The sequence below is a fragment of the Salmo salar genome, chromosome 06, assembly GCF_965601325.2.
Source record: "Salmo salar chromosome 06, fSalSal1, whole genome shotgun sequence".
NCBI lineage: Eukaryota > Metazoa > Chordata > Actinopteri > Salmoniformes > Salmonidae > Salmo > Salmo salar.
Genome location: NC_138296.1, coordinates 28,259,190 through 28,280,286, shown reverse-complemented (window position 1 = coordinate 28,280,286; position 21,097 = coordinate 28,259,190). Strand labels below are relative to the sequence as shown.

The window sequence follows — 21,097 nt, the reverse complement described above, 5'->3', positions numbered from 1 at the left end:
TTGAACGAAAACAACGACTCCCGGTCGGAATATTATCTCCTTTTACGAGAAAAATCGCATAGAAATTGATTTTTAAACGTTTTAAGCGTTTGACATGCTTCTTAGTACGGTAATGGAATATTTTGAAATGTTTTGTCACGAAACGCGCCGGGCGCGTCACCCTTCTTTACCCTTCGGATAGTGTCTTGAACGCACGAACAAAACGCCGCTATTTGGATATAACTATGGATTATTTGGAACCAAACCAATATTTGTTATTGAAGTAGAAGTCCTGGGAGTGCATTCTGACAAAGAACAGCAAAGGTAATCCAATTTTTCTTGTAGTAAATCTGAGTTTGGTGAGTACCAAACTTGGTGGGTGTCAAAATAGCTAGCCCGTGATGGCGAGCTATCTACTCAGAATATTGCAAAATGTGCTTTCACCGAAAAGCTATTTTAAAATCGGACACCGCGATTGCATAAAGGAGTTCTGTATCTATAATTCTTAAAATAATTTATGTTTTTTGTGAACTTTTATCGTGAGTAATTTAGTAAATTCACCGGAAATGTTCGGTGGGAATGCTAGTCACATGCTAATGTAAAAAGCTGGTTTTTGACATAAATATGAACTTGATTGAACAAAACATGCATGTATTGTATAACATAATGTCCTAGGAGTGTCATCTGATGAAGATCATCAAAGGTTAGTGCTGCATTTAGCTGTGGTTTTGGTTTTTGTGACATATGCTAACTTGAAGAATGGGTGTCTGATTATTTCTGGCTTGGTACTCTGCTGACATAATCTAATGTTTTGCTTTCGTTGTAAAGGCTTTTTGAAATCGTACAGTGTGGTTAGATTAATGAGAGTCTTTAAAATGGTGTAAAATAGTCATATGTTTGAGAAATTGAAGTAATAGCATTTCTAAGGTATTTGAATATCGCGCCACGGGATTCCACTGGCTGTTGACTAGGGTCTAGCCCATAGAGGTTAACTGCTGTTCATTCAAATACACTGAGTTCAAACAAATGCTACTGCCAGCCCCCCCCCCCCCCCCCCCCCTTCTACTCCCTGAGGTGCTAGGCATGACATGGGTTTACTTTCAAGACAATAACACTCTTATAGTGTTTGTGAGAGAAGTCAAGAAAGGGCGATATTTACAGCATGTAGAACAGCAGCCATGGTCACGCTGCCATGATTATTGCATGAGAACAGTTGGTGCTTCAGGGAGTTTTATCCCTCTTTCTTCCTCCTTCACACACCCCCAGTTTTATTTCTTTCTCCCACTCGCTCTCTCCCTCTCTTGCTCTGATTATCTGTTCTTCCTCATCTCTCGCTTCAATCTCTTTCCTCATTGTATCTCTCTCCATCCTGACCTCCCTCTCTTGTTCTATCAGTTTTGATCCCAGCTGCATGGTGCAAGAATAGGTAATGTGAGTGTCTTCTGTTTTGTTTGTTTTCTATAAGGAAGAGGTGTGTTTGAGAGCGAGGCTGTTGATCCAGTAGTTCTACTGCTTCACATGGAGAAGGGTTAAGCTCTTACTGTGTGCTCTGTCTAGTGTCTGTTCATGTGTTTGAACTCACCCCTCCTTACTAGGGGAGGGAAAGACTGATTACGAAAGGATGTACTGATGCTGGCTACCTTGCTACATGGAATTGAAGACCAAACTGAACATGCAAGAGCTCTTCTGCCACTCTTTGGATTCAAAAAGGAGTTCACTAAAGGGGGACTAATCTTTGGGACATTAGTGTGAGTGAGTTACTGGGTCAGATGGGTAATTTGTCTGTTTTGTGTTTTCTCCTTCCAGAGTCGGTGCTAGTATCTGATCTCCCTCCTTTCCCAGAGTGGTTGTCTACCCCAACACACACCTTATTCATTCTGCTCTCCTCCAGCATGTCAGGTAAGGGCTCCCATCCCTCTCTTCCCTTCCTCCCTCAATCCTCTCCCTTTTCTTTCCCTTACGCTTCCCCTTTCTGATAGTGCTTTTGATTATCCTTCTGCCAGTTTCTCCTATCAACCCCCTCACCCCTCACATTTTTCCATTCCGTCTTTCTCTCAAACTTCTCTGTCAGGGTTTGATTATCCCCGTCAGTCTATTCTCATTCAGTCCTCTGTCATGCCACCTCGCCCCTTTCCCTTCATGTTTCCTCTCATGTCCTTCTATTTTCTTTGTCACTCACATTATTTGACTCTCTCCATCAGTTTCTCCTCACAGTACCTCATTTACCTCTTCTTTCTCCCTCTTCTCTCATTCCTTCCCCCCTCTGTGTTCCAGGTGGTTACACTCCGGCCCCTGGGGGCCCCTTCTCAGCCCTGACCTCCAGTATGTGGCCCCAGGACATCCTGGCCAAGTACTATCAGGTAAGGACTGACCTGACAGAACCAATATCTTGGTATTGCTAGGTCAACACTGAGGAGAGGGAGCCTCTAGCTTAATACTGTGGTTGTCTAGGCTATTTCTGGATTTATTGAATGTGAACGTTTTTACCCCACCTGCCCATATTCATATTTTTTGCCATTCATTCTTGTAGCATCTTGTTTGCACACATTGCCCTATAAAGGTACTGCTTAACCCTTAGTGTTTGCTGTGATTTATCTCGTGCTTTAATATAATATGTCATGGAACTCGTTGTATGCTCTTATTGTCTCCATTTACAGAAGGACCCAACAGAGGAGACAGAACTGCAGTATGATGTGTTTGGCTTCAGGCTGGACAGTGACGGTAAAAACACTCATATTAGTTAGCCACTTAGTTGTTTTTATTTATCCTGTATTTCACTCAAATGCATTTCTCGCTAAGCTAATATTAGACCTGAGGAGAAAATAACATCAGAGAATATCTGTTAAAGGAGCCCCCCTGAGGAAGTTGCCGCCATTATTTCAATTTAATTTCCTGTTCTAGAGAGGACATGCACATTTCGGTTCCACCTCCAAAGAATAATGAAGGCTACTTAAAAACTCAGCAAAAAAAGAAACATCCTCTCACTGTCAACTGTTTATTTTCAGCAAACTAAACATGTGTAAATATTTGTATGAACGTAACAAGATTCAACAACTGAGACACAAACTGAACAAGTTCCACAGACTTGTGACAAACAGAAATTGAATAATGTGTCCCTGAACAAAGGGTGGGTCAAAATCAAAATAAGTTAGAATCAGGCGTGGCCACCAGCTGCATTAAGTACTGCAGTGCATCTCCTCCTCATGGACTGCACCAGATTTGCCAGTTCTTGCTGTGAGATGTTACCCCACTTTTCCACCAAGGCACCTACAAGTTCCTGGACATTTCTGGGGGCAATGGCCCTAGCCCTCACCCTCTGATCCAACAGGTCCCAGACGTGCTCAATGGGATTGAGATCCGGGCTCTTCGCTGGCCATGGCAGAACACTGACATTCCTGTCTTGCAGGAAATCACACACAGAACGAGCAGTATGGCTGGTGGCATTGTCATGCTGGAGGGTCATGTCAGGATGAGCCTGCAGGAAGGGTATCACATGAGGGAGGAGGATGTCTGCAATGACAACAAGCTCAGTCTGATGATGCTCTGACACACCGCCACAGACCATGACAGACCCTCCACCTCCAAATCGATCCCGCTCCAGAGTACAGGCCTCGGTGTAACGCTCATTAATTCGACCATTAACGCGAATCCGACCATCACCCCTGGTGAGACAAAACTGCTCGTCAGTGAAGAGCACTTTTTGCCAGTCCTATCTGGTCCACGGTGGGTTTGCGGCGGTGGGTTTGTGCCCATAGGTGATATTGTTGCCGGTGACGCTTGGTGAGGACCTACCTTACAACAGGCCTACAAGCCCTCTGTCCAGCCTCTCTCAGCCTATTGCAGACAGTCTGAGCACTGATGGAGGGATTGTGCGTTCCTGGTGTAACTTGGGCAGTTTTTGTTGCCATCCTGTACCGCAGGTGTGATGTTTGGATGCACTGATCCTGTGCAGGTGTTGTTTCATGTGATCTGCCACTGCGAGTATGATCAGCTGTCCGTCCTGTCTCCCTGTAGCGCTGTCTTAGGCGTCTCACAGTACGGACATTGCAATTTATTGCTCTGGCCACATCTGCAGTCCTCATGCCTCCTTGCAGCATGCCTAAGGCATGTTCATGCAGATGAGCAGGGACCCTGGGCATCTTTTTTTTTTGGTGTTTATCAGAGTCATTAGAAAGGCCTCTTTAGTGTCCAAAGTTTTCATAACTGTGACCTTAATTGCTGTTAGTGTCTTAATGACCGTTCCGCAGGTGCATGTTCATTAATTGTTTATGGTTCATTGAACAAGCATGGGAAATAGTGTTTAAACCATTTACAATGAAGATCTGTGAAATTATTTGGATTTTTCCGAATGATCTTTGAAGGACAGGGTCCTGAAAAAGGGACGTTTCTTTTTTGCTGAGTTTAATTATTCATGAATTAGGTGTGGGAATTTATATGTGGAGTTCATAAACATAGACAAATAGGGCACTGACAGCTGTCAGTGTAGCTAGCTAGCATGCTAACCTCATCTAGCTTGCTGGCTGTCTTTCTAACCTTATCTAGCTAGCTAATGTTATCTGTTGCTGGTTTTATTTTTTACCTACACCGTATTCAACAGATTAGCCAGCTGGGTCTATGGCTGTGTTAGCAGTCGATGTTACTCTTCAATAACACAGACTCCAAAGCAAATCAGGGGGAGGAAAATTGATTTATTCAAAGAGGACAAATCATAGATGTTATGCTGAGAGGTAGATTTTCATTCAAATCAAATTTTATTAGTCACACGCGCCGAATACAACAGGTTTAGACCTTACAGTGAAATGCTTACTTACGAGCCTCTAACCAACAATGCAGTTTAAAAAAATATGGATAAGCATAAGAAATAAAAGTAGCAAGTAATTAAAGAGCAGCAGTAAAATAACAATAGTGAGACTAAATACAGGGGGGTACCGGTACAGAGTCAATGTGCGGGGGCACCGGTTAGTTGGGGTAATATGTACATGTAGGTAGAGTTATTAAAGTCACAATGCATAGATGATAACAACAGAGTAGCAGCAGTGTAAAAGAGGGGGGGGAGCAATGCAAACAGTCTGGGTAGCCATTTGATTAGTTGGTCAGGAGGAGTCTTATGGCTTGAGGGTAGAAGCTGTTTAGAAGCCTCTTGGACCTAGACTTAGCGCTCCGGTACCGCTTGCCGTGCGGTAGCAGAGAGAACAGTCTATGACTAGGGTGGCTGGAGTCTTTGACAATTTTTAGGGCCTTCCTCTGACGCCACCTGGTATAGAGGTCCTGGATGGCAGGAAGCTTGGCCCCAGTGATGCACTGGGCCGTTCGCACTACCCTCTGTAGTGCCTTGTGGTCGGAGGCCGAGCAGTTGCCATATCAGGCATACCTGTCGTCAGTGATTCTTTCCACAGAACAAAGGGACAGGATGTAGTTTTATAACCCAACCCTAGCCTGTGGTTGACCAATTAGAATTCCTTTGGCCAATGGCCAAATAACAAGTATCCTTTTTCAGGCTCAATGCCTAGACAAAAACACTATTTCCATTGATCGTTAATTCCCTCTTGACTTTTAGTCCTCTGCGTTGTGTATTATCTTAAAATATTCTTACACTCCCCCTAGACCATTTTAAAAAGAAATATACTTAAAATGTATTTTTAGAAAACATGAATAAATAGACACAGTATAAAAAAACATTAGAAGTAAGCCTAAAATGATTTACATTAAACTTGCATTTCTATAAAACACAAGGACATATTTTACTTGCTGTTATAATAAGTAATAGATTTCTAAAAATGTTATGATTTCCCTTACGACTCCCACCACATTCTGTAGGAGGAAACTCACAAAATAAATAGTCTGCAAGACAATAATATTCAATCGTCCTATTGTCAAGGTAATCATTCACCAAGTCCTTTTTAAAGTGACCAGCTCTTCCACACTGGTATCAGTCCCACATAGATAACTATTAAATTAATGTTCAGGGGGAGGAAAGTGTCGTTAGTGAGATTCTACTTTCATTCCACTGGTTGATAAGGACTTCTCTAACACTTCACTGGTAATCTTCAGACGGTAGATTCGCATAACCTGTAATGAAGGAACCAAAAAAGTGAAAGTAACATGTCCTGGTTTCAAGAGAAATGTATATTTCCTATAGATTTCCCTAAGTAAGCATGTCCAGATTTTCAGGAGAAAGTTGGACATTTCACCTAGATATCCCTAATATGACGACTGCGGTGTACAACATAGAAGCTTATCAGGTTCTGATCATCTTACTATGCTGCTTCACCTGAGATTGGCCCCCAATTTGCTAATCAGTCAGTACTTTATTCTCCAGGCTCCGCTTTGTCATCAAAATGGACAACCTTGCAATGAATGACGTGTCCATCGTGATTTTCCCTGGACTTTCACTGCTGACCTCGTTATGAGCAAAACTTGATAAGGACCTTTCCATTTTGGCCCTAATGTCTCTGTTACATCTTTTTTTTACCATCACCCACTGTCCTGGTACTACGTCATGTCCCCCCTCGGGAGTTATTCCCCACGACTCTTTTACTTGTCTGTCTATGATTTCTCCATGTGCTTTCATTTTCAAAATTGAACTTGTCCAGGTAAGTGGAGAGCATTCAGTCTGTACCTTGAGTCTGTGTAGATATTAGCTGTTTTTCCTTCAGCCTGTTTGCATGCTTCTGTCAAAGCCACCAGTTCCGCCACCTGTGCTGATGTTCCTGCAGGTAACGTGCCTGTCACTATCACATTGTCCATTGTAGTAACTGCCCAGCCTGCCTTCCTCACACCCCCCTCCACAATGCTTGAACCGTCTGTGTATAAGATAAACTCCGGGATTTCCAACGGATGACTCTTAATAAACCAATCGGAGAGCTGATCCAAAATCAACTCACAACAGTCGTGTTCAAGTAATGTGATATCTGGAGGATACATCAGTGGCTGGATTACATGGTGTGCCACATTGAGGCTCCTAACATCACACAAACACCATTGACCATTTGTTCCAACGAGCAGCTGTGACCTGTGCAGCTTGATTCATTGGCAAAAGAATATGAACAGCATGTGGACACTTGATGGTAAGATGTTGGTCGAGAACAAGCGATGCCACCATCGACACAGCGACATAAGTAGCCTGCATAGCTCTGAGACTGGGACCCCGTCCCATCACCACATCATCCAATTTCTTCGAATAGTAGCCTGCAGGTTTCTGACAATCACCATGGTCTTGTCAGCACAGGTCATGTAGCCATCTTTTTCAGCCACAAAGAGGATAAATGGTTGGCCTGAGTCTGGAATGCCCAATTCCGGCAGTGATGCAGAGCTAGTTTAAGCTGGCCAAAAACCTCTTTCTGTTCTTCCGTGAAGTCTACAGAGTATTTTGAATCAGGGTCTCCCTTGAGGTCGTTAAGGGATTGTGCAATTTCGGCGAAGGAGTCCACCCAGCATCTGTTGTAGTTGCACAAGCCCATGAAGGAGCGAAGTTCATTAATGGTAGTGGGCTCCTTGGAAGCTTGTTTGGCAGCCGTACAACTTTGTCATCTCTCTCTCTCTTTCCCTGTGAGACCAGTTGACTAAGGTAGATAGCCCAACTCATGCAATCACAGGTTCTTTATGGTATTTTGCATTCAGGTGGTCTAACAGTGATTTTAGATCCTTAGCATGCATTTCCTCATCTTCCGATGCCTACAATATATCATCAACATATTGTATGACAACAGATGACATCGGAGGAAGGTCTTGGAGATGTCTCCGCAATGCCTGATGGTAAATGGAAGGACTATTATGAAGGCCCATGAGTCCTAGTCCACTGATACTGTTAACCATCCACAGAAAAAGCAAGCCATGGATGGACCTCTGGCTATAATGATACCGACCAGCCATATCAATGACTGAACACAGAGTGAGCAGGTGACAATGAGGAAAAATGGTTGAAGTGTCAGCCACCTGTGGAGTGAGCTTGGAGATGGCTTCATTTGCATTCCTGTAGTCCAACGACACTCACCAGTGTCTTTTCAACTATACCCATGTCCCATAGATCTTTAATCACTACTTTAGTAGCGGCCATAGCTTCCTTGCTAATGGGATATTGTTTTGTGCAAGGTGGGGTAACACCTGTCAAGCACACTGGTTCCATATCCAAAGTTCCACTAATTTTTCTTCGTCTTCTAAATAGGATGGTTCTGAACTATAGATTTCTGGAGTTGTCTAATTTGCCACGTCACCTTCCCTTCAGAAATGTTCAATGTAGAGTCAAGTTGCATAATAACATCAAGGCCTAAAATAGGTTGTTCAAAGGAGCTTATCCAAACCCCTGCATCAGTCTTCATTGGACCAATAGAAATTGATAATGGTTTGATCTGTTTCATATCTGCCCACCCCCCCCACCCCACACACACACACTCCTGTTGCTCTCATCTTCTTTCCCATGTACTGAGGACATACCTGTTTTGCATAAGCTATGGGCAATACACTGACTTCAGTACCTGTATCTACTAAAACATCTACTGCAAAGTTGTTAACCATCATGTTCACATATTCCATCAGATTTCATATGTACACCAGCTGAGATGGGATGTAAGAGGGGTCTATTAGTTTCTCTCCACAGTATCCAGCTAACTCTGCTGCTGAGCTGGAGAGAGCTTCTTACATTTCTATATCAGCATTGTCGTTGGGGCTGTTGTCTTGATTCCATTTTCCCTTAGACGGACCCTGCTTCTCCTGGCCAGGACACGTTTTCTTTTCCGACAGTCTCGTTGCCAGTGACCAGAAATCCTGCAATAATGACATACACCAGGTTTCTCTTCTGCTGAACGAATGTTGTTGGTTTCACTTGGAACCTGCACAACTCTGACATCCAGTTTATTATGTTGATTGATGTCTGTCCAGTCTTGACAGCCTGTCCATGTCGCCGTAGTTTTCTCTCCCAATCAGTAGTTGTGGAAACACATTTTTTTCGCAAATCATGTATGGATTGCATCAACTGATGGGTGATTGCCCCATTTTTGGAGGAATTGTGTGCATTTTCATCTTCCATGTCCAGTAACCCACTGTGTCTAACCACCTCAGCTCTAAACCTTTCTTCAAATTCATCAAATGGTTATTTCGGTTTTTGAACACATTTGGTTATCTCTCCCCAACTAGTGGTTGCATTAGTCAAACACTTAAGGAAAACATGTATGGCTCTCCATCCATCGGCCACATCTTGCTCTTCACCACCCACAGCTCTATAAACCTTTTCTTCAAGTACGCCATGTTCACGGTTGTTCAAAACAAAGGCTAATAACTGTAACCCATCATAAGGATGTAGATTGTAGAGTTTCTTAACGCTTCAAATTGTCCCATGTCTTCCCACGTCTCATGGATGCTTCTGTTTTGGAGATGCTGATTTATGTGTGATTACGGTCACTTGAGGTTTGTCTTTACTACCTTTTACAGCCTGCGTTCTTGTTGGCCTAAGACATCATTCGTCAACGCTGTCAGTATCTGTTGACTCAAAGCCAGGCAATGCTGACCAGATGCTTGAAACCTGGTCATCCTTGCGCAACTCAGCCTGAGGGTAGATTGACGGAACAAAGGGTCCACAGGAGGGGGCCAAGTCTGCTTTTACGACCCTTGCCTGTAATTGTTGAATTCCTTCTTAAGGTTTTTATCAGGTCACACACTCAAAATTGATTTGATTTAAAGATAGTTTATTTGTCACATACACATGTTTAGCAGATGTTATTGCGGGTGTAGCGAGATGCTTGTAAAGTAGGATCTCTCTGCAATGTCTAATCACAGTTATCAAGACAATTTCTCATCCCTTATTCTTATTTCTTAATACCGTTAGACCATCGTGTTTTTGTCAACGAGTTAGTCATTCTCTGTATTTTTCCCCAAGCTTTTTGTATATCAGACAGATTCCATATTCCATCTTTGTCAACAATGACGGAATATTTATTTCTCTTGCCTACACTTCTCTACTTTGCAATGGTTCTTCATATCACTAGACAGTGAATTTTTTTTCATGCTCACATCCGGAGGAGCTGTTCTCCCCCCTTCTCCAGTGGTTTTCTCACTTAACAATGACATTACATTAACTTCAAAAGTTGTATAATATATATCTATATGTTTTTATATATTTATTTAACCCTAAATGTGTGTGTGTGTGTGTGTGTGTGGTGTGTGTGTATGTGCATAACCCCTTGAGGATTCAAACATATCTATAGAACACAAATTGTTTCTGTAGGGCCTGGTTACCCATAAAACTTGTGTTCACTTCAAAAGCTTGTTGAATGCTCACAAGGCTTACATTAACCACACGTGTAACAATTGCTACTCAACTAGCAACTCACTTCTATGCAACAACAAGGTTTCACACCCTTAATCAATTGTTGCTTATTTAACTGATGGTGCTTTAACAAAAACAGAGGCCTCAAACCTTTAACAAAGGACTCTAACCTTTTAATAAAGCAAACAAAGGACTCTAACCTTCTACATCACAGATACGTATCACTCATTGCATGCATTCATTTGAACCGGATTTGGTTCTTTTAACCTCTCTGGGACACGTGGGACTCCCAGTTCCACAAGAAATGTTCATTTTGTTTGATAAACTCCATATTTATGTCCAAATACCTCCTTTTTGTTTGCGCGTTCAGATCACTATCCAAAGGCAAAATGCGCGAGCGCAAAACCTAGAGATGAAAAGTCAAAATGTTCCATTACCGTTCGTAGAAACATGTCAAACGATGTTTACAATCAATCCTTAGGGTCTTTTTAACATAAATCTTCGATAATATTCCAACCGGACAATAGCGTATTCATTAGAGGAAAAAGAAAGAACGGCGCACCTGTGTGCCTGCACAGTAAAGAACTCACTGGTCCCAGGCTTGAGACAGCTCTTTTTCTCTCCCCAGTAACAGTAGAAGCATGAAACAAGGTTCTAGAGACTGTTGACATCTAGTGGAAGCCTTAGGAAGTGCAAAATGCACTGTAGACACTGTAGTTTGGCTAGGCAATTACTTGAAAAACTTCAAACCACTTCCTGGTTGGATTTTTTTTCTCAGGTTTTTGCCTGCCATATGAGTTCTGTTATACTCACAGACATCATTCAAACAGTTTTAGAAACGTCAGAGTGTTTTCTATCCAAATATACTAATAATATGTATATCTTAGCTTCTGGGACTGAGTAGCAGGCAGTTTAATTTGGGCACGTTATTCATCTGAATTTTCGAATGTTTTTTCACGGGTGCTTTTCATTATCTTGATAGACAGTTGTGGTTTCTAGCTAACATTACACCAATCAAAGCAGTGGAACGTGTAGAGAAGCAGCTTTAGTGGTCAAAAACATCTGTCTTCGGACTGCGGGTTTGCATAATATTAACATCACGCAATTATTCCATTTATAAACTAGTCAGATAAATTAAAATGTTTTTTAGCTAGTCTTTATTAAAAATATATTATCCAATGGATGATGCATTGCTGGTAAAAAAAAAAAAAAAAAAAGTGGAGGTGCAAAAACAAGTTTCCACACCCCATTTTAATTTGCTCCAGTGGACACAAGGCTTTTTGGCTCATCTCAGTCATGGAAATGAATAACACTGCACCTGTTTCTGATGAATTAACAATAGCATGCTGGTTGGTGGTAACACTCAAATAAAACCCAGCCCTGAAATGTAACTTAGGCTGAAAATAATGTGTATGTCATATATCATAGGAAAAGACAGCGCATTCACACAAATTTGCACGAAGGGGCACTTCGGATTTGTCATTTCAAGCCCAAATATTCCATACATTGACTAAAACTGACTTATTGAATAAAATAGTTACGCGACGACATGGGTAAGCTCTGCCATTGTCTTTCAGATTTTTTTCAGCCAAAGCTCTACAGTTACGGTATGCAACGTGTGACCGATCAATTCAATGCCTGTGATCAATTCAGGAGGACAGTGGAAGGAGATCTTTGGTGGAGGGGGAGAAACCATTAAAACAGGGGAGGACAGTGGAAGGAGATCTTTGGTGGAGGGGGAGAAACCATTAAAACAGGGGAGGACAATGGAAGCAGACATTTGGTGGAGGAGGAGAAACCATTCAAACAGGGGAAGCAGACCTTGGTGGAGGAGGAGGAGAAACCATTCAAACAGGGGAAGCAGACCTTGGTGGAGAAGAAACCATTCAAACAGGGGTAGCAGACCTTGGTCGTGGAGGAGGAGGAGAAACCAGTTAAACAGGGGAAGCAGACTGAGTGCCAAAGTAACAGGAATGCAGGGGTATAACACTGAACAACGATAACTGAAGTTGAACACCATCTTCCCCTCTCCCCCTCCTCCAGATGGTGTAGAGCCGAGGCCAGAGCCCCAGAGAGAGGACCCCCAGCAGAGGCTGCGCTGGCAGGCCCACCTGGAGTTCACCCACAACCACACCGTAGGAGACCTGACCTGGGACCTCATCTCCCCCGTCCTGCCCCGCTCTGAACGCCTCCGCTCCCTGGTGCTGGGTGGCATACCACACAGCATGAGACCACAGGTAAGAAGGCCTAGAATGGGGAAAACACAGCAGTAGCGGTTTTAACAAAGGGAAAAGGCAGAATGAGACCACAGACCAGTAATGGGAGGTAAAGTGGTCAAAGGGCCAACTCCTACTACGGTATATAACCTGATTCAGAGATGTCTGTTGTCTCACTGCCCCCTCTCTCTGGTCGTGCTAGTTGTGGATGCGTCTGTCTGGAGCTCTGCAGAAGAAGAGGACTACAGAGATCTCCTACAAAGAGATCGTTAAGAACAGCACCAACGACGAGACCACTGCTGCCAAACAGGTACTGGATGCTGAGGTACTGTATATCCAGATTACTCCAGGTGGAGGGGTGGAATGGTACTGATGATGTAAGATGTTTGTCTCTCCCTTGATGAAAATCTGTGATGGAGAATCAAACATTGTTAACCTGTTTTAAAGGGGGGATTTATTAATGGTTGATTACAGATTTATTAGCATCTATAAATGAATAAACTCTTACAACACATTGGTTGAAAAACAATTTCCCCCTTTCTTTGTCTCCCCTCTCTCTCCACCCCCTCTCTTCCCTCTCCGTCCATCCCTTCCCCTCTCTCTCTCCACCCCCTCTCTTCCCTCTCCGTCCATCCCCTCTCTCAGATAGAGAAGGACCTGCTGAGGACCATGCCCTCCAACGCGTGTTTCTGCAGCCTGCAGAGTGTGGGTGTTCCCAGGCTGAGGCGGGTACTGCGGGGCCTGGCATGGCTCTACCCAGACATCGGCTACTGCCAGGGCACAGGCATGGTGAGGAGGACATTCACTGTACTCTATTGTGTTGTTACGGTCTATACACTTTCCTCTGGCTGGCAAAGACCTGGCATATGATCCAGGTCCCTTTCAGAAAAGGTTAAGAACTTCTCACTCCCTCTCACCACCTCCCCTTTCTGCACGTTTTAAATAGTATTTTAAATATAACTTTGATCTTGTGTTCTTGATTAACTATTTAATCTAGGGAGTTTGTAATGCCTCTACTGTAATTTGTATATGTTTGTATCTGCCCAGACTCTGTATTTTTGCTGCAACCGAATTGCCCAACGGGGACAATAAAGATCTACTCTGTTCCTTTTCTCCACCCTCTCCCCATCCCCAGGTGGTGTCATGTCTGCTGCTGTTCCTGGAGGAGGAGGACGTGCTGTGGATGATGTGTGCCCTGATCGAGGACCTGCTGCCACCCTCCTACTTCTCCTCCACCCTGCTGGGGGTCCAGACAGACCAGAGGGTCCTCAGACAGCTCATAGTCCAGTACCTACCAAGCCTGGACAGGCTTCTGCAGGAGCACGACATCGGTGAGAGAGATGGGGGGTTCTTTACACTTTAACACTCTCACTTGTCTTTTCCTACTTTGCTGGTAACTACTTTATTGAGGAAAAAGGAACTGTGACTCTGAAACGTACACTGCGTGCACAATTATTAGGCAAGTGAGTATTCTGATCTTATCATTGTTTCTAATCACATTTTTGAACTCCAAACCATATTAACTTGAATGCTTATTGGATTTAATCATTTTCAGGTGATATGTATTTGTGTAATGAGGGAGGGTGTGGCGGAAGTGAGTAACACCTTATATCAAGGTGTGCATAATTATTAGGCAGCCTCATTACCTCAGGTAAAATGGGCCAAAAAACTAATTTAACTGACACTGAAAAGCCAAATATTTAAAATGCCTTTCAGACAGATGCGACACTCTTTAAATAGCTAAACTATTGAGGTGTGACCACCGGACATTCAAACGTTTTGTTGCGAATAGTCAACTAGGGCGCAAAAAACGCATGGGGAAGAAAAGGCGCAAATTAACTGCAAAAGACTTGAGAAGAATTAAACGTCAAACTACCAGGAACACATTATCCTCCAGTGCCACCGTATTCCAGAACTGCAACCTACCTGGAGTGTTCAGAAGTACAAGGTGTCAAGTGCTCAGAGACATGGCCAAGGTCAAGAAGACTGAAACAAGACCACCACTGAATAAGATTCACAAGTTGAAGCGTCAAGATTGGGCAAAGAAATACCTGAAGACATATTTTTCAAAGGTTTTATGGACAGATGACATGAAAGTGACTCTTGATGGACCAAATGGATGGGCCCGTAGCTGGATCAGTAATGGACAAAGGGCACCACTTTAAGTCAGGTGCCAGCAAGGTGAATGAGGGGTACTGGTATGGGCTGCTATCATTGAGGATGAGGTAGTTGGACCTTTTCGGGTTGAAGATGGACTGAAACTCAACTCCCAAACCTACTGCCAGTTTCTGGAAGATTCTTTCATCAAACAGTGGTACAGGAAGAAGTCCTCAGCATTCTAGAAGGCCATAATCTTTATGCAGGACAATACTCCATCACATGCATCCAAGTACTCCACTGCTTGGCTAGCCAGCAAGGGCCTCAAAGATGCCTGAATAATGACCTGGCCCCCTTCCTCACCTGACTTAAATCCTATTGAGAACTTGTGGGCCCTTCTCAAACGTGAGATTTACAGTGATGGAAGACAATACACCTTGTTGAACAGCATTTGGGAGGCTGTGGTTGCTGCTTCAGCGAAAATTGATCGTGAACAGATCAAGAAACTGACAGACTCCATGGATGGAAGGCTCATGGCAGTTATTGAAAATAAGGGTGGCTATATTGGTCACTGAATATTTTTGAAAGGCCAAAAATGTTATATAATTGTCATTTTGTGTTATCTGTTTTACTTACTCTAAAAATTGAGAATAAACAAGTGAGTTGAGAGAATTTATTTTTGTAATTTAGTTGCCTAATAATTGTGCACACTTATATATTTCCCTGAGAAAGACAAAACTCACTTTTCCTTTGTTAAACATTCAGGTTTGAGGTTCAATAACATTTTGGATTGACTGACAGCATTGTGTTTGTTCAACAGTAAAATGAATCCCGAGGAATAGAATTTGCCTAATAATTGTGCACGCAGTGTAGTTGTCTCACCCAGCTAATTTAAGATTGAATGCACTAGTGTAAGTCAGTCTGGATAAACGTGTCTGCTAAATGACTAACTGTTCATGTAAACATGTGCATAGGGATCTAGGGGAGCTACAGGGAAACTGCAAAAACAAGGCTTTTAAAGTCTGGTGTTTAGAGGCCACAAACATTGCTAAGAATGCCAGGTGTAGTGTAGGAGACCAACCTGCCTGTGTGTCCTAACCTTTCCCTTCGTCTCCTCCCCTCCCCCAGAGTTGTCTCTGATCACGCTGCACTGGTTCCTGACATCGTTTGCCAGTGTGGTGGACATCCGCATCCTGCTGAGGATCTGGGACCTGCTGTTCTACCAGGGCTCTGTGGTCCTCTTCCAGGTCACACTGGGCATGCTCAAGATCAAGGTGGGATAGTTGTTTCTCTTTGACTCTGATTGATTGGCTGGCTGGTTGCTGGTTTGATTTTAAACCAACCCCTACTCCCTAGACCTGTGTAGATCAGAAAGGATTGGATTGGTATTGCAAGTCATATGGTAATAACTTTTTCTTACAGCTATCCAACCCTTTCAGATCTAGAGGACAACAAGTGTCTTGGGGATTTGGGATTGGTCATTCCCCTGTTTAACCCTCTCCTCTCCCCCCTACAGGAGGTTGACCTTCTCCTCTCTCCCCTACAGGAGGAGGAGCTGGTGTCCTCTGAGAACTCTGCGTCCATCTTCAACACGCTGTCCGATCTGCCCAGCCAGCTGGGTGATGGGGCTGCAGTACTGGGGGAGGCCATGAGGCTGGCGGGGGCGCTGTCCCAGGACACGCTGGAGGCCCAGAGGAACAAACACTTGGCCTACATCCTCAATGAGCAGGCCCAGCTCAACACCAACAACTCCCACACACTCAACAACAACCTCAATAAAGTGAGTGGTCTGATAGTGTGTGTGTGTGTGTGATGGCATGTCTAACCAGAGTGTGTCTATAGGTTGTGAGGAGACAGTCGGTACGTAGGAAGTCCACTCTGAGCTCTCTGTTGTGGGGTGAGGACGAGGCGGAGGCTCTCAAGTCTAAGAACATCAAGCAGACAGAGCTGGTAGCAGCGCTCCGAGAGGCCATCACCCGCACCGCTGAACACTTCCACTGTCTGGACCCCCGACACACCAGCACTGTGAGTCTCACTACTGAATCAGATTACTGAATCATATAGCTGTTTGGACCCCCAACACACCAGCACCCTGAGTCTCACTACTGAATCGACTCAGTTTCACTGACCCCGCGTTTAAGAGAGAAGCTGCCTTGTAGTAAGAAGTAGCTGAGCTCTCCCTAAACACCATGCACAACATCACCTTAGCCTATCTGGCATGGTGACAATGCTAGGTAGGGAGTCCGTCCCTCCTTCAACTGGGTATCTTGTGGTCGCCTTGCTGCTAATTTGCAGAAATCTGGGACTTTCTGGTCTCTGAGCTCATAGTCGCTGGCCGTTAAGTCACTGAATGTATGCATCTCTTGTCCTCCCCATGCTGGGTGCCGAAGACATGGATGTCAGTTTAAGGCAGCCCTCTGCCCCTCTCTGATTCAGAGACACATTTCAGTTGAATGCATTGTTGTACAATTGACTAGGTTATCCCCCTTTCCCTTGACTGATCTCCAGTAGTTTGATGGCTTTAGGCAGTGCCTGGTATAATCATGGCATGAGTCATATAATTCAATTCTTCCCCTGACACAGCAGCACCGTGAGTCATGTTACCCAACAATGAGTCACTCGGTCATGAACTTCTATGGGTGGGACACAGCCAGTGAAATATCAGGGTGGAAAATTCAAAAACAACTGTCATAATTCAAATTTCTCAAACATACAACTATTTTACACAATTTTAAAGATACACTTCTCGTTAATCTAACCACATTGTCCGATTTCAAAAAGGCTTTACAGCGAAAGCAAAACATTAGATTATGTTAGAGTACATAGACAAAAATAATCACACAGCCATTTTCCAAGCAAGGACGTGTCAATAAAACCCAAAACACAGCGAAATGAAGCACTAACCTTTGACGATCTTCATCAGATGACACTCCTAGGACATTGTTACACAATACATATATGTTTTGTTAGATAAAGTTCATATTTATATCCAAAAACAGCATTTTACATTGGCGCGTGATATTCAGAAAATGTATTCCCACCAAAATGTCCGGTGAATGTGCACATCAATTTACAAAAATACTCATCATAAACGTTGACAAAATACATTACAATTATTTAAAGAATTATAGATAGACTACTCCTTTATGCAACCGCTGTGTCAGATTTTAAAATAGCTTTACGGAGAAAGCACATTTTTCAATATTCTGAGTACATAGCTCAGCCATCACGGCGAGCTATTCAGACACCCGCCAAATTCGGGACAACCTAAACTCAGAATTAGTATTAGAAATATTGTATTACCTTTGCTGATCTTCGTCAGAATGCACTCCCAGGACTGCTACTTCCACAAGAAATGTTGTTTTTGTTCCAAATAATCCATATTTATGTCCAAATACCTCCATTTTGTTCGTGCGTACAGATCACTTATCCAAAGGCATAACGCGCGAGTGCGGAACGAGAGATGAAAAGTCTAAATGTTCCATTACCGTACTTAGAAGCATGTCAAACGCTGTTTAAAATCAATCTTTATGGTATTTTTAACGTAAAATTGCGATACTATTCCAACCGGACAATAGCATATTCATTCAAGAAGAAAAAGGAGGGGTGCGCTCGCGGGACCGAGCATATCCAATCCCTTTGTTGCCAGGCAGACCATTCAGTAACTGAGCTCCTATACTCTGCCCAGTGACAGGAAAATGCTCAAACCACTTTCTGAAGGCTTTAGACAGCCAATGGAAGCCTTAGGAAGTGCAACGTCACCCACAGACACTGTAGCTTCGATAGAGAATCAAAAGAAGAACTACAATTCTCAGACTTTTCACTTCCTGCTTGGATTTTTTTCTCAGGTTTTTGCCTGCCATATGAGTTCTGTTATACTCACAGACACCATTCAAAAAGTTTTAGAAACTTCGGAGTGTTTTCTATCCAAAACTACTAATAATATGCATATTCTAGTTTCTAGGCCAGAGTAGTAACCTGTTTAAATTGGGTACGTTTTTCATCCGGCCGTGAAAATACTGCCCCCTAGCCCAGACAGGTTAAATCAAATCACCGAATCAATGGTGCTTCACACTGCGACACAGTTAGGAAATAGTGGAGTCATTCTGATTGACATGTTTGATGCACAAGTCACTAGCACATTCTGAGCTAATTTGATTAGACTAATCTATGTCCCTCCCCCTCTCGCCTTCTCTTCATCTTTCTCTTTCCCTCCATCTGTCCCTCCTCACAGGACCTGACTCCAGACTACTCCATGGAGAGCCACCAGAGAGACCACGAGAACTTCCTGGTTGTGTCTCGTAACCGACGGAGACGGGCCAAAGCCCTGCTGGACTTTGAGCGCCATGACGACGACGAACTGGGCTTCAGGAAGAACGACATCATCACAGTGAGTGGACAGAACACATACATGTAATGGAGTTAAGTGCTGTAGTTTCACTCCACAGCTTTCTTTAAATGTTGCCGTGTATTTGTATAGCTCAATCCGTTGGTACGTTGTCAAGGAAGTTGGTCACATGTGTTTGCGAGCAGAGTATCACTAGTTAGAGCCCGGTATGGGACAGGGACAGTGGGAAAGCTATACTGTTAGCAACACAGTGACTTTGTTTTTGCAAACACAGCATGAAAACTATGTGAACGTGCGTGTAAAAAAAAAAAAAAAAAAAACTTTTACGTAAGTGACTAACTCTCACTCCTCCATCTCATCCCTCTGTTTTTCTCTTTCTCTCAGATTTTTTCCCAGAAAGATGAGCACTGTTGGGTGGGAGAGCTCAACGGGCTGAGAGGTGAGTGGAAACACCCCATCTCTATCCCAATCTCCCCTCCACACGTCCTGTCGAATGTCCATCTCTATCCCAATCTCTCCTCCACACATCCTGTAGAATGTCCATCTCTATCCCAATCTCTCCTCCACACGTCCTGTAGAATGTCCATCTCTATCCCAATCTCTCCTCCACACGTCCTGTAGAATGTCCATCTCTATCCCAATCTCTCCTCCACACGTCCTGTAGAATGTTGTAGTCCATGTTTTCCTATCTCATGATCTGTTCTCTTACTCAAGGTTGGTTTCCAGCCAAGTTCGTAGAAATCCTCGATGAGCGGAGCAAAGAGGTTTGTCAGTGAATTATTGTATAGTCAGTCTAGTAAAAACAGATTTAAATTTGTCAGTGCTCTTTTAGTGGATATATCCAGTCTATGGGTTTGTCAGTATTGTGTTGTCAGTATTCTATGTATGGTGTTGTCATTATCACCTGGTCTGCTGTCCCCACTACTGTCATTATCACCTGGTCTGCTGTCCCCACTACTGTCAGTATTAACTGGTCTGCTGTCCCCAGTACTCTCTGGCGGGTGATGACTCAGTGACTGAGGCGGTGACAGACCTGGTCAGAGGGACGTTGTGTCCTGCCCTGAAGGCCATCTTCCAACACGGTTTGAAGAAACCCTCCATACTAGGAGGACCCTGCCACCCCTGGCTCTTCATAGAGGAGGTAGGAAACAGAGGGCTGGGTTCAGTTTGTCTGTCTGTCGGTGCTATACCTGACTGTTCTTTGGTCTGTTTTCTCCTCAGGCAGCCAGTAGAGAGGTGGAGAGGGACTTTAACTCAGTCTACTCCAGACTGGTGCTGTGTAAGACGTACAGGTAACTTAGACACACACAGACCTCTGTACCATATGAACAACTATGATTCCTACACGTTGTCTTTATTTGTGTGGTGCAGTCCATCAGTTCTCTCTCTCTCCCCCCAGATTAGACGAGGATGGCAAGGTTCTCACACCAGAGGAGCTGCTCTACAGAGTGAGTCCTCTTGTAAATGTTATCCTATAACAAGCCTGTTTACTTCCTCACACCCTGCCACTAAACACTTCCTGCCACTAAACACTTCCTCATTCCATCTCCAAGATCTGAAAGAACTGTGTAATATGGAACCTAGTTCTCTATTGAATTTACAGTATCTGGGCCTCCTGAGTGGTGCAGCGGACTAAGGCACTGCATCTCAATACTAGAGGCGTCACTACAGACCCGGGTTCAATCCCGGGCTAGACTGACTATACAATAATTCACTGACAAACTTCTGGGAGACCCATGAGGCTGCGCACAATTGACCCAGCGTCGTCCAGGTTAGGGGAGGGTTTGGCTGGCCGGGATGTCTCGGGCCAGGCGTATGCACGCTGACTTCAGTCACCAGGTGTACGGTGTTTCGTCCGACACATTGGTGCTGCTGGCTTCCAGGTTAAGAGAGCAGTGTGTCAACACGCAGTGTGGCTTGGCAGGGTCATGTTTCAGAGTACGCATGGCTCTGGACCTTCAACTCTCCCGAGTACGGGAGTTGCAGCGATGGGACAAGACTGTAACTACCAATTGGGGAGATGAAGGGGGTAAAAAGTACAATTTAAAAAATTATAATACTTAGTATCTGCATTTCATGTGCTTTCAAAGGGGGAATGAGGAAGTGCCTAGTTGTAGGGACCAATGGGCTGTAAAGGTCGACTGTTAGAAACTTAGGCCTTAAGCTACAGATAGTTTTGCAGTGAATGTTTTGTTC

General features: G+C 43.8%; 1 protein-coding gene across 5 annotated transcripts in view; it reads left to right on the top strand.

The window, feature by feature from the left end:
• Positions 1-21,097, top strand: part of LOC106606808 (small G protein signaling modulator 3) — a 45,417-nt gene that overhangs the window by 21,370 nt on the left and 2,950 nt on the right. For 2 of the 5 annotated variants that reach the window (XM_014203179.3, XM_014203174.3), the window contains exons 2-17: positions 1,786-1,878; positions 2,254-2,339; positions 2,637-2,700; positions 12,284-12,477; positions 12,659-12,781; positions 13,102-13,245; positions 13,592-13,787; positions 15,682-15,827; positions 16,070-16,333; positions 16,396-16,578; positions 18,788-18,943; positions 19,286-19,340; positions 19,616-19,665; positions 19,890-20,042; positions 20,123-20,193; positions 20,301-20,349. In XM_014203179.3, the coding sequence (XP_014058654.1) occupies positions 1,872-1,878; positions 2,254-2,339; positions 2,637-2,700; positions 12,284-12,477; positions 12,659-12,781; positions 13,102-13,245; positions 13,592-13,787; positions 15,682-15,827; positions 16,070-16,333; positions 16,396-16,578; positions 18,788-18,943; positions 19,286-19,340; positions 19,616-19,665; positions 19,890-20,042; positions 20,123-20,193; positions 20,301-20,349 (1,941 nt within the window). In that variant the 5' untranslated portion in view covers positions 1,786-1,871. The remainder of the gene's footprint in view (positions 1-1,785; positions 1,879-2,253; positions 2,340-2,636; positions 2,701-12,283; positions 12,478-12,658; positions 12,782-13,101; positions 13,246-13,591; positions 13,788-15,681; positions 15,828-16,069; positions 16,334-16,395; positions 16,579-18,787; positions 18,944-19,285; positions 19,341-19,615; positions 19,666-19,889; positions 20,043-20,122; positions 20,194-20,300; positions 20,350-21,097) is intronic. The other 3 variants (XM_014203177.3, XM_014203175.3, XM_014203176.3) reach the window with 3 other exon arrangements.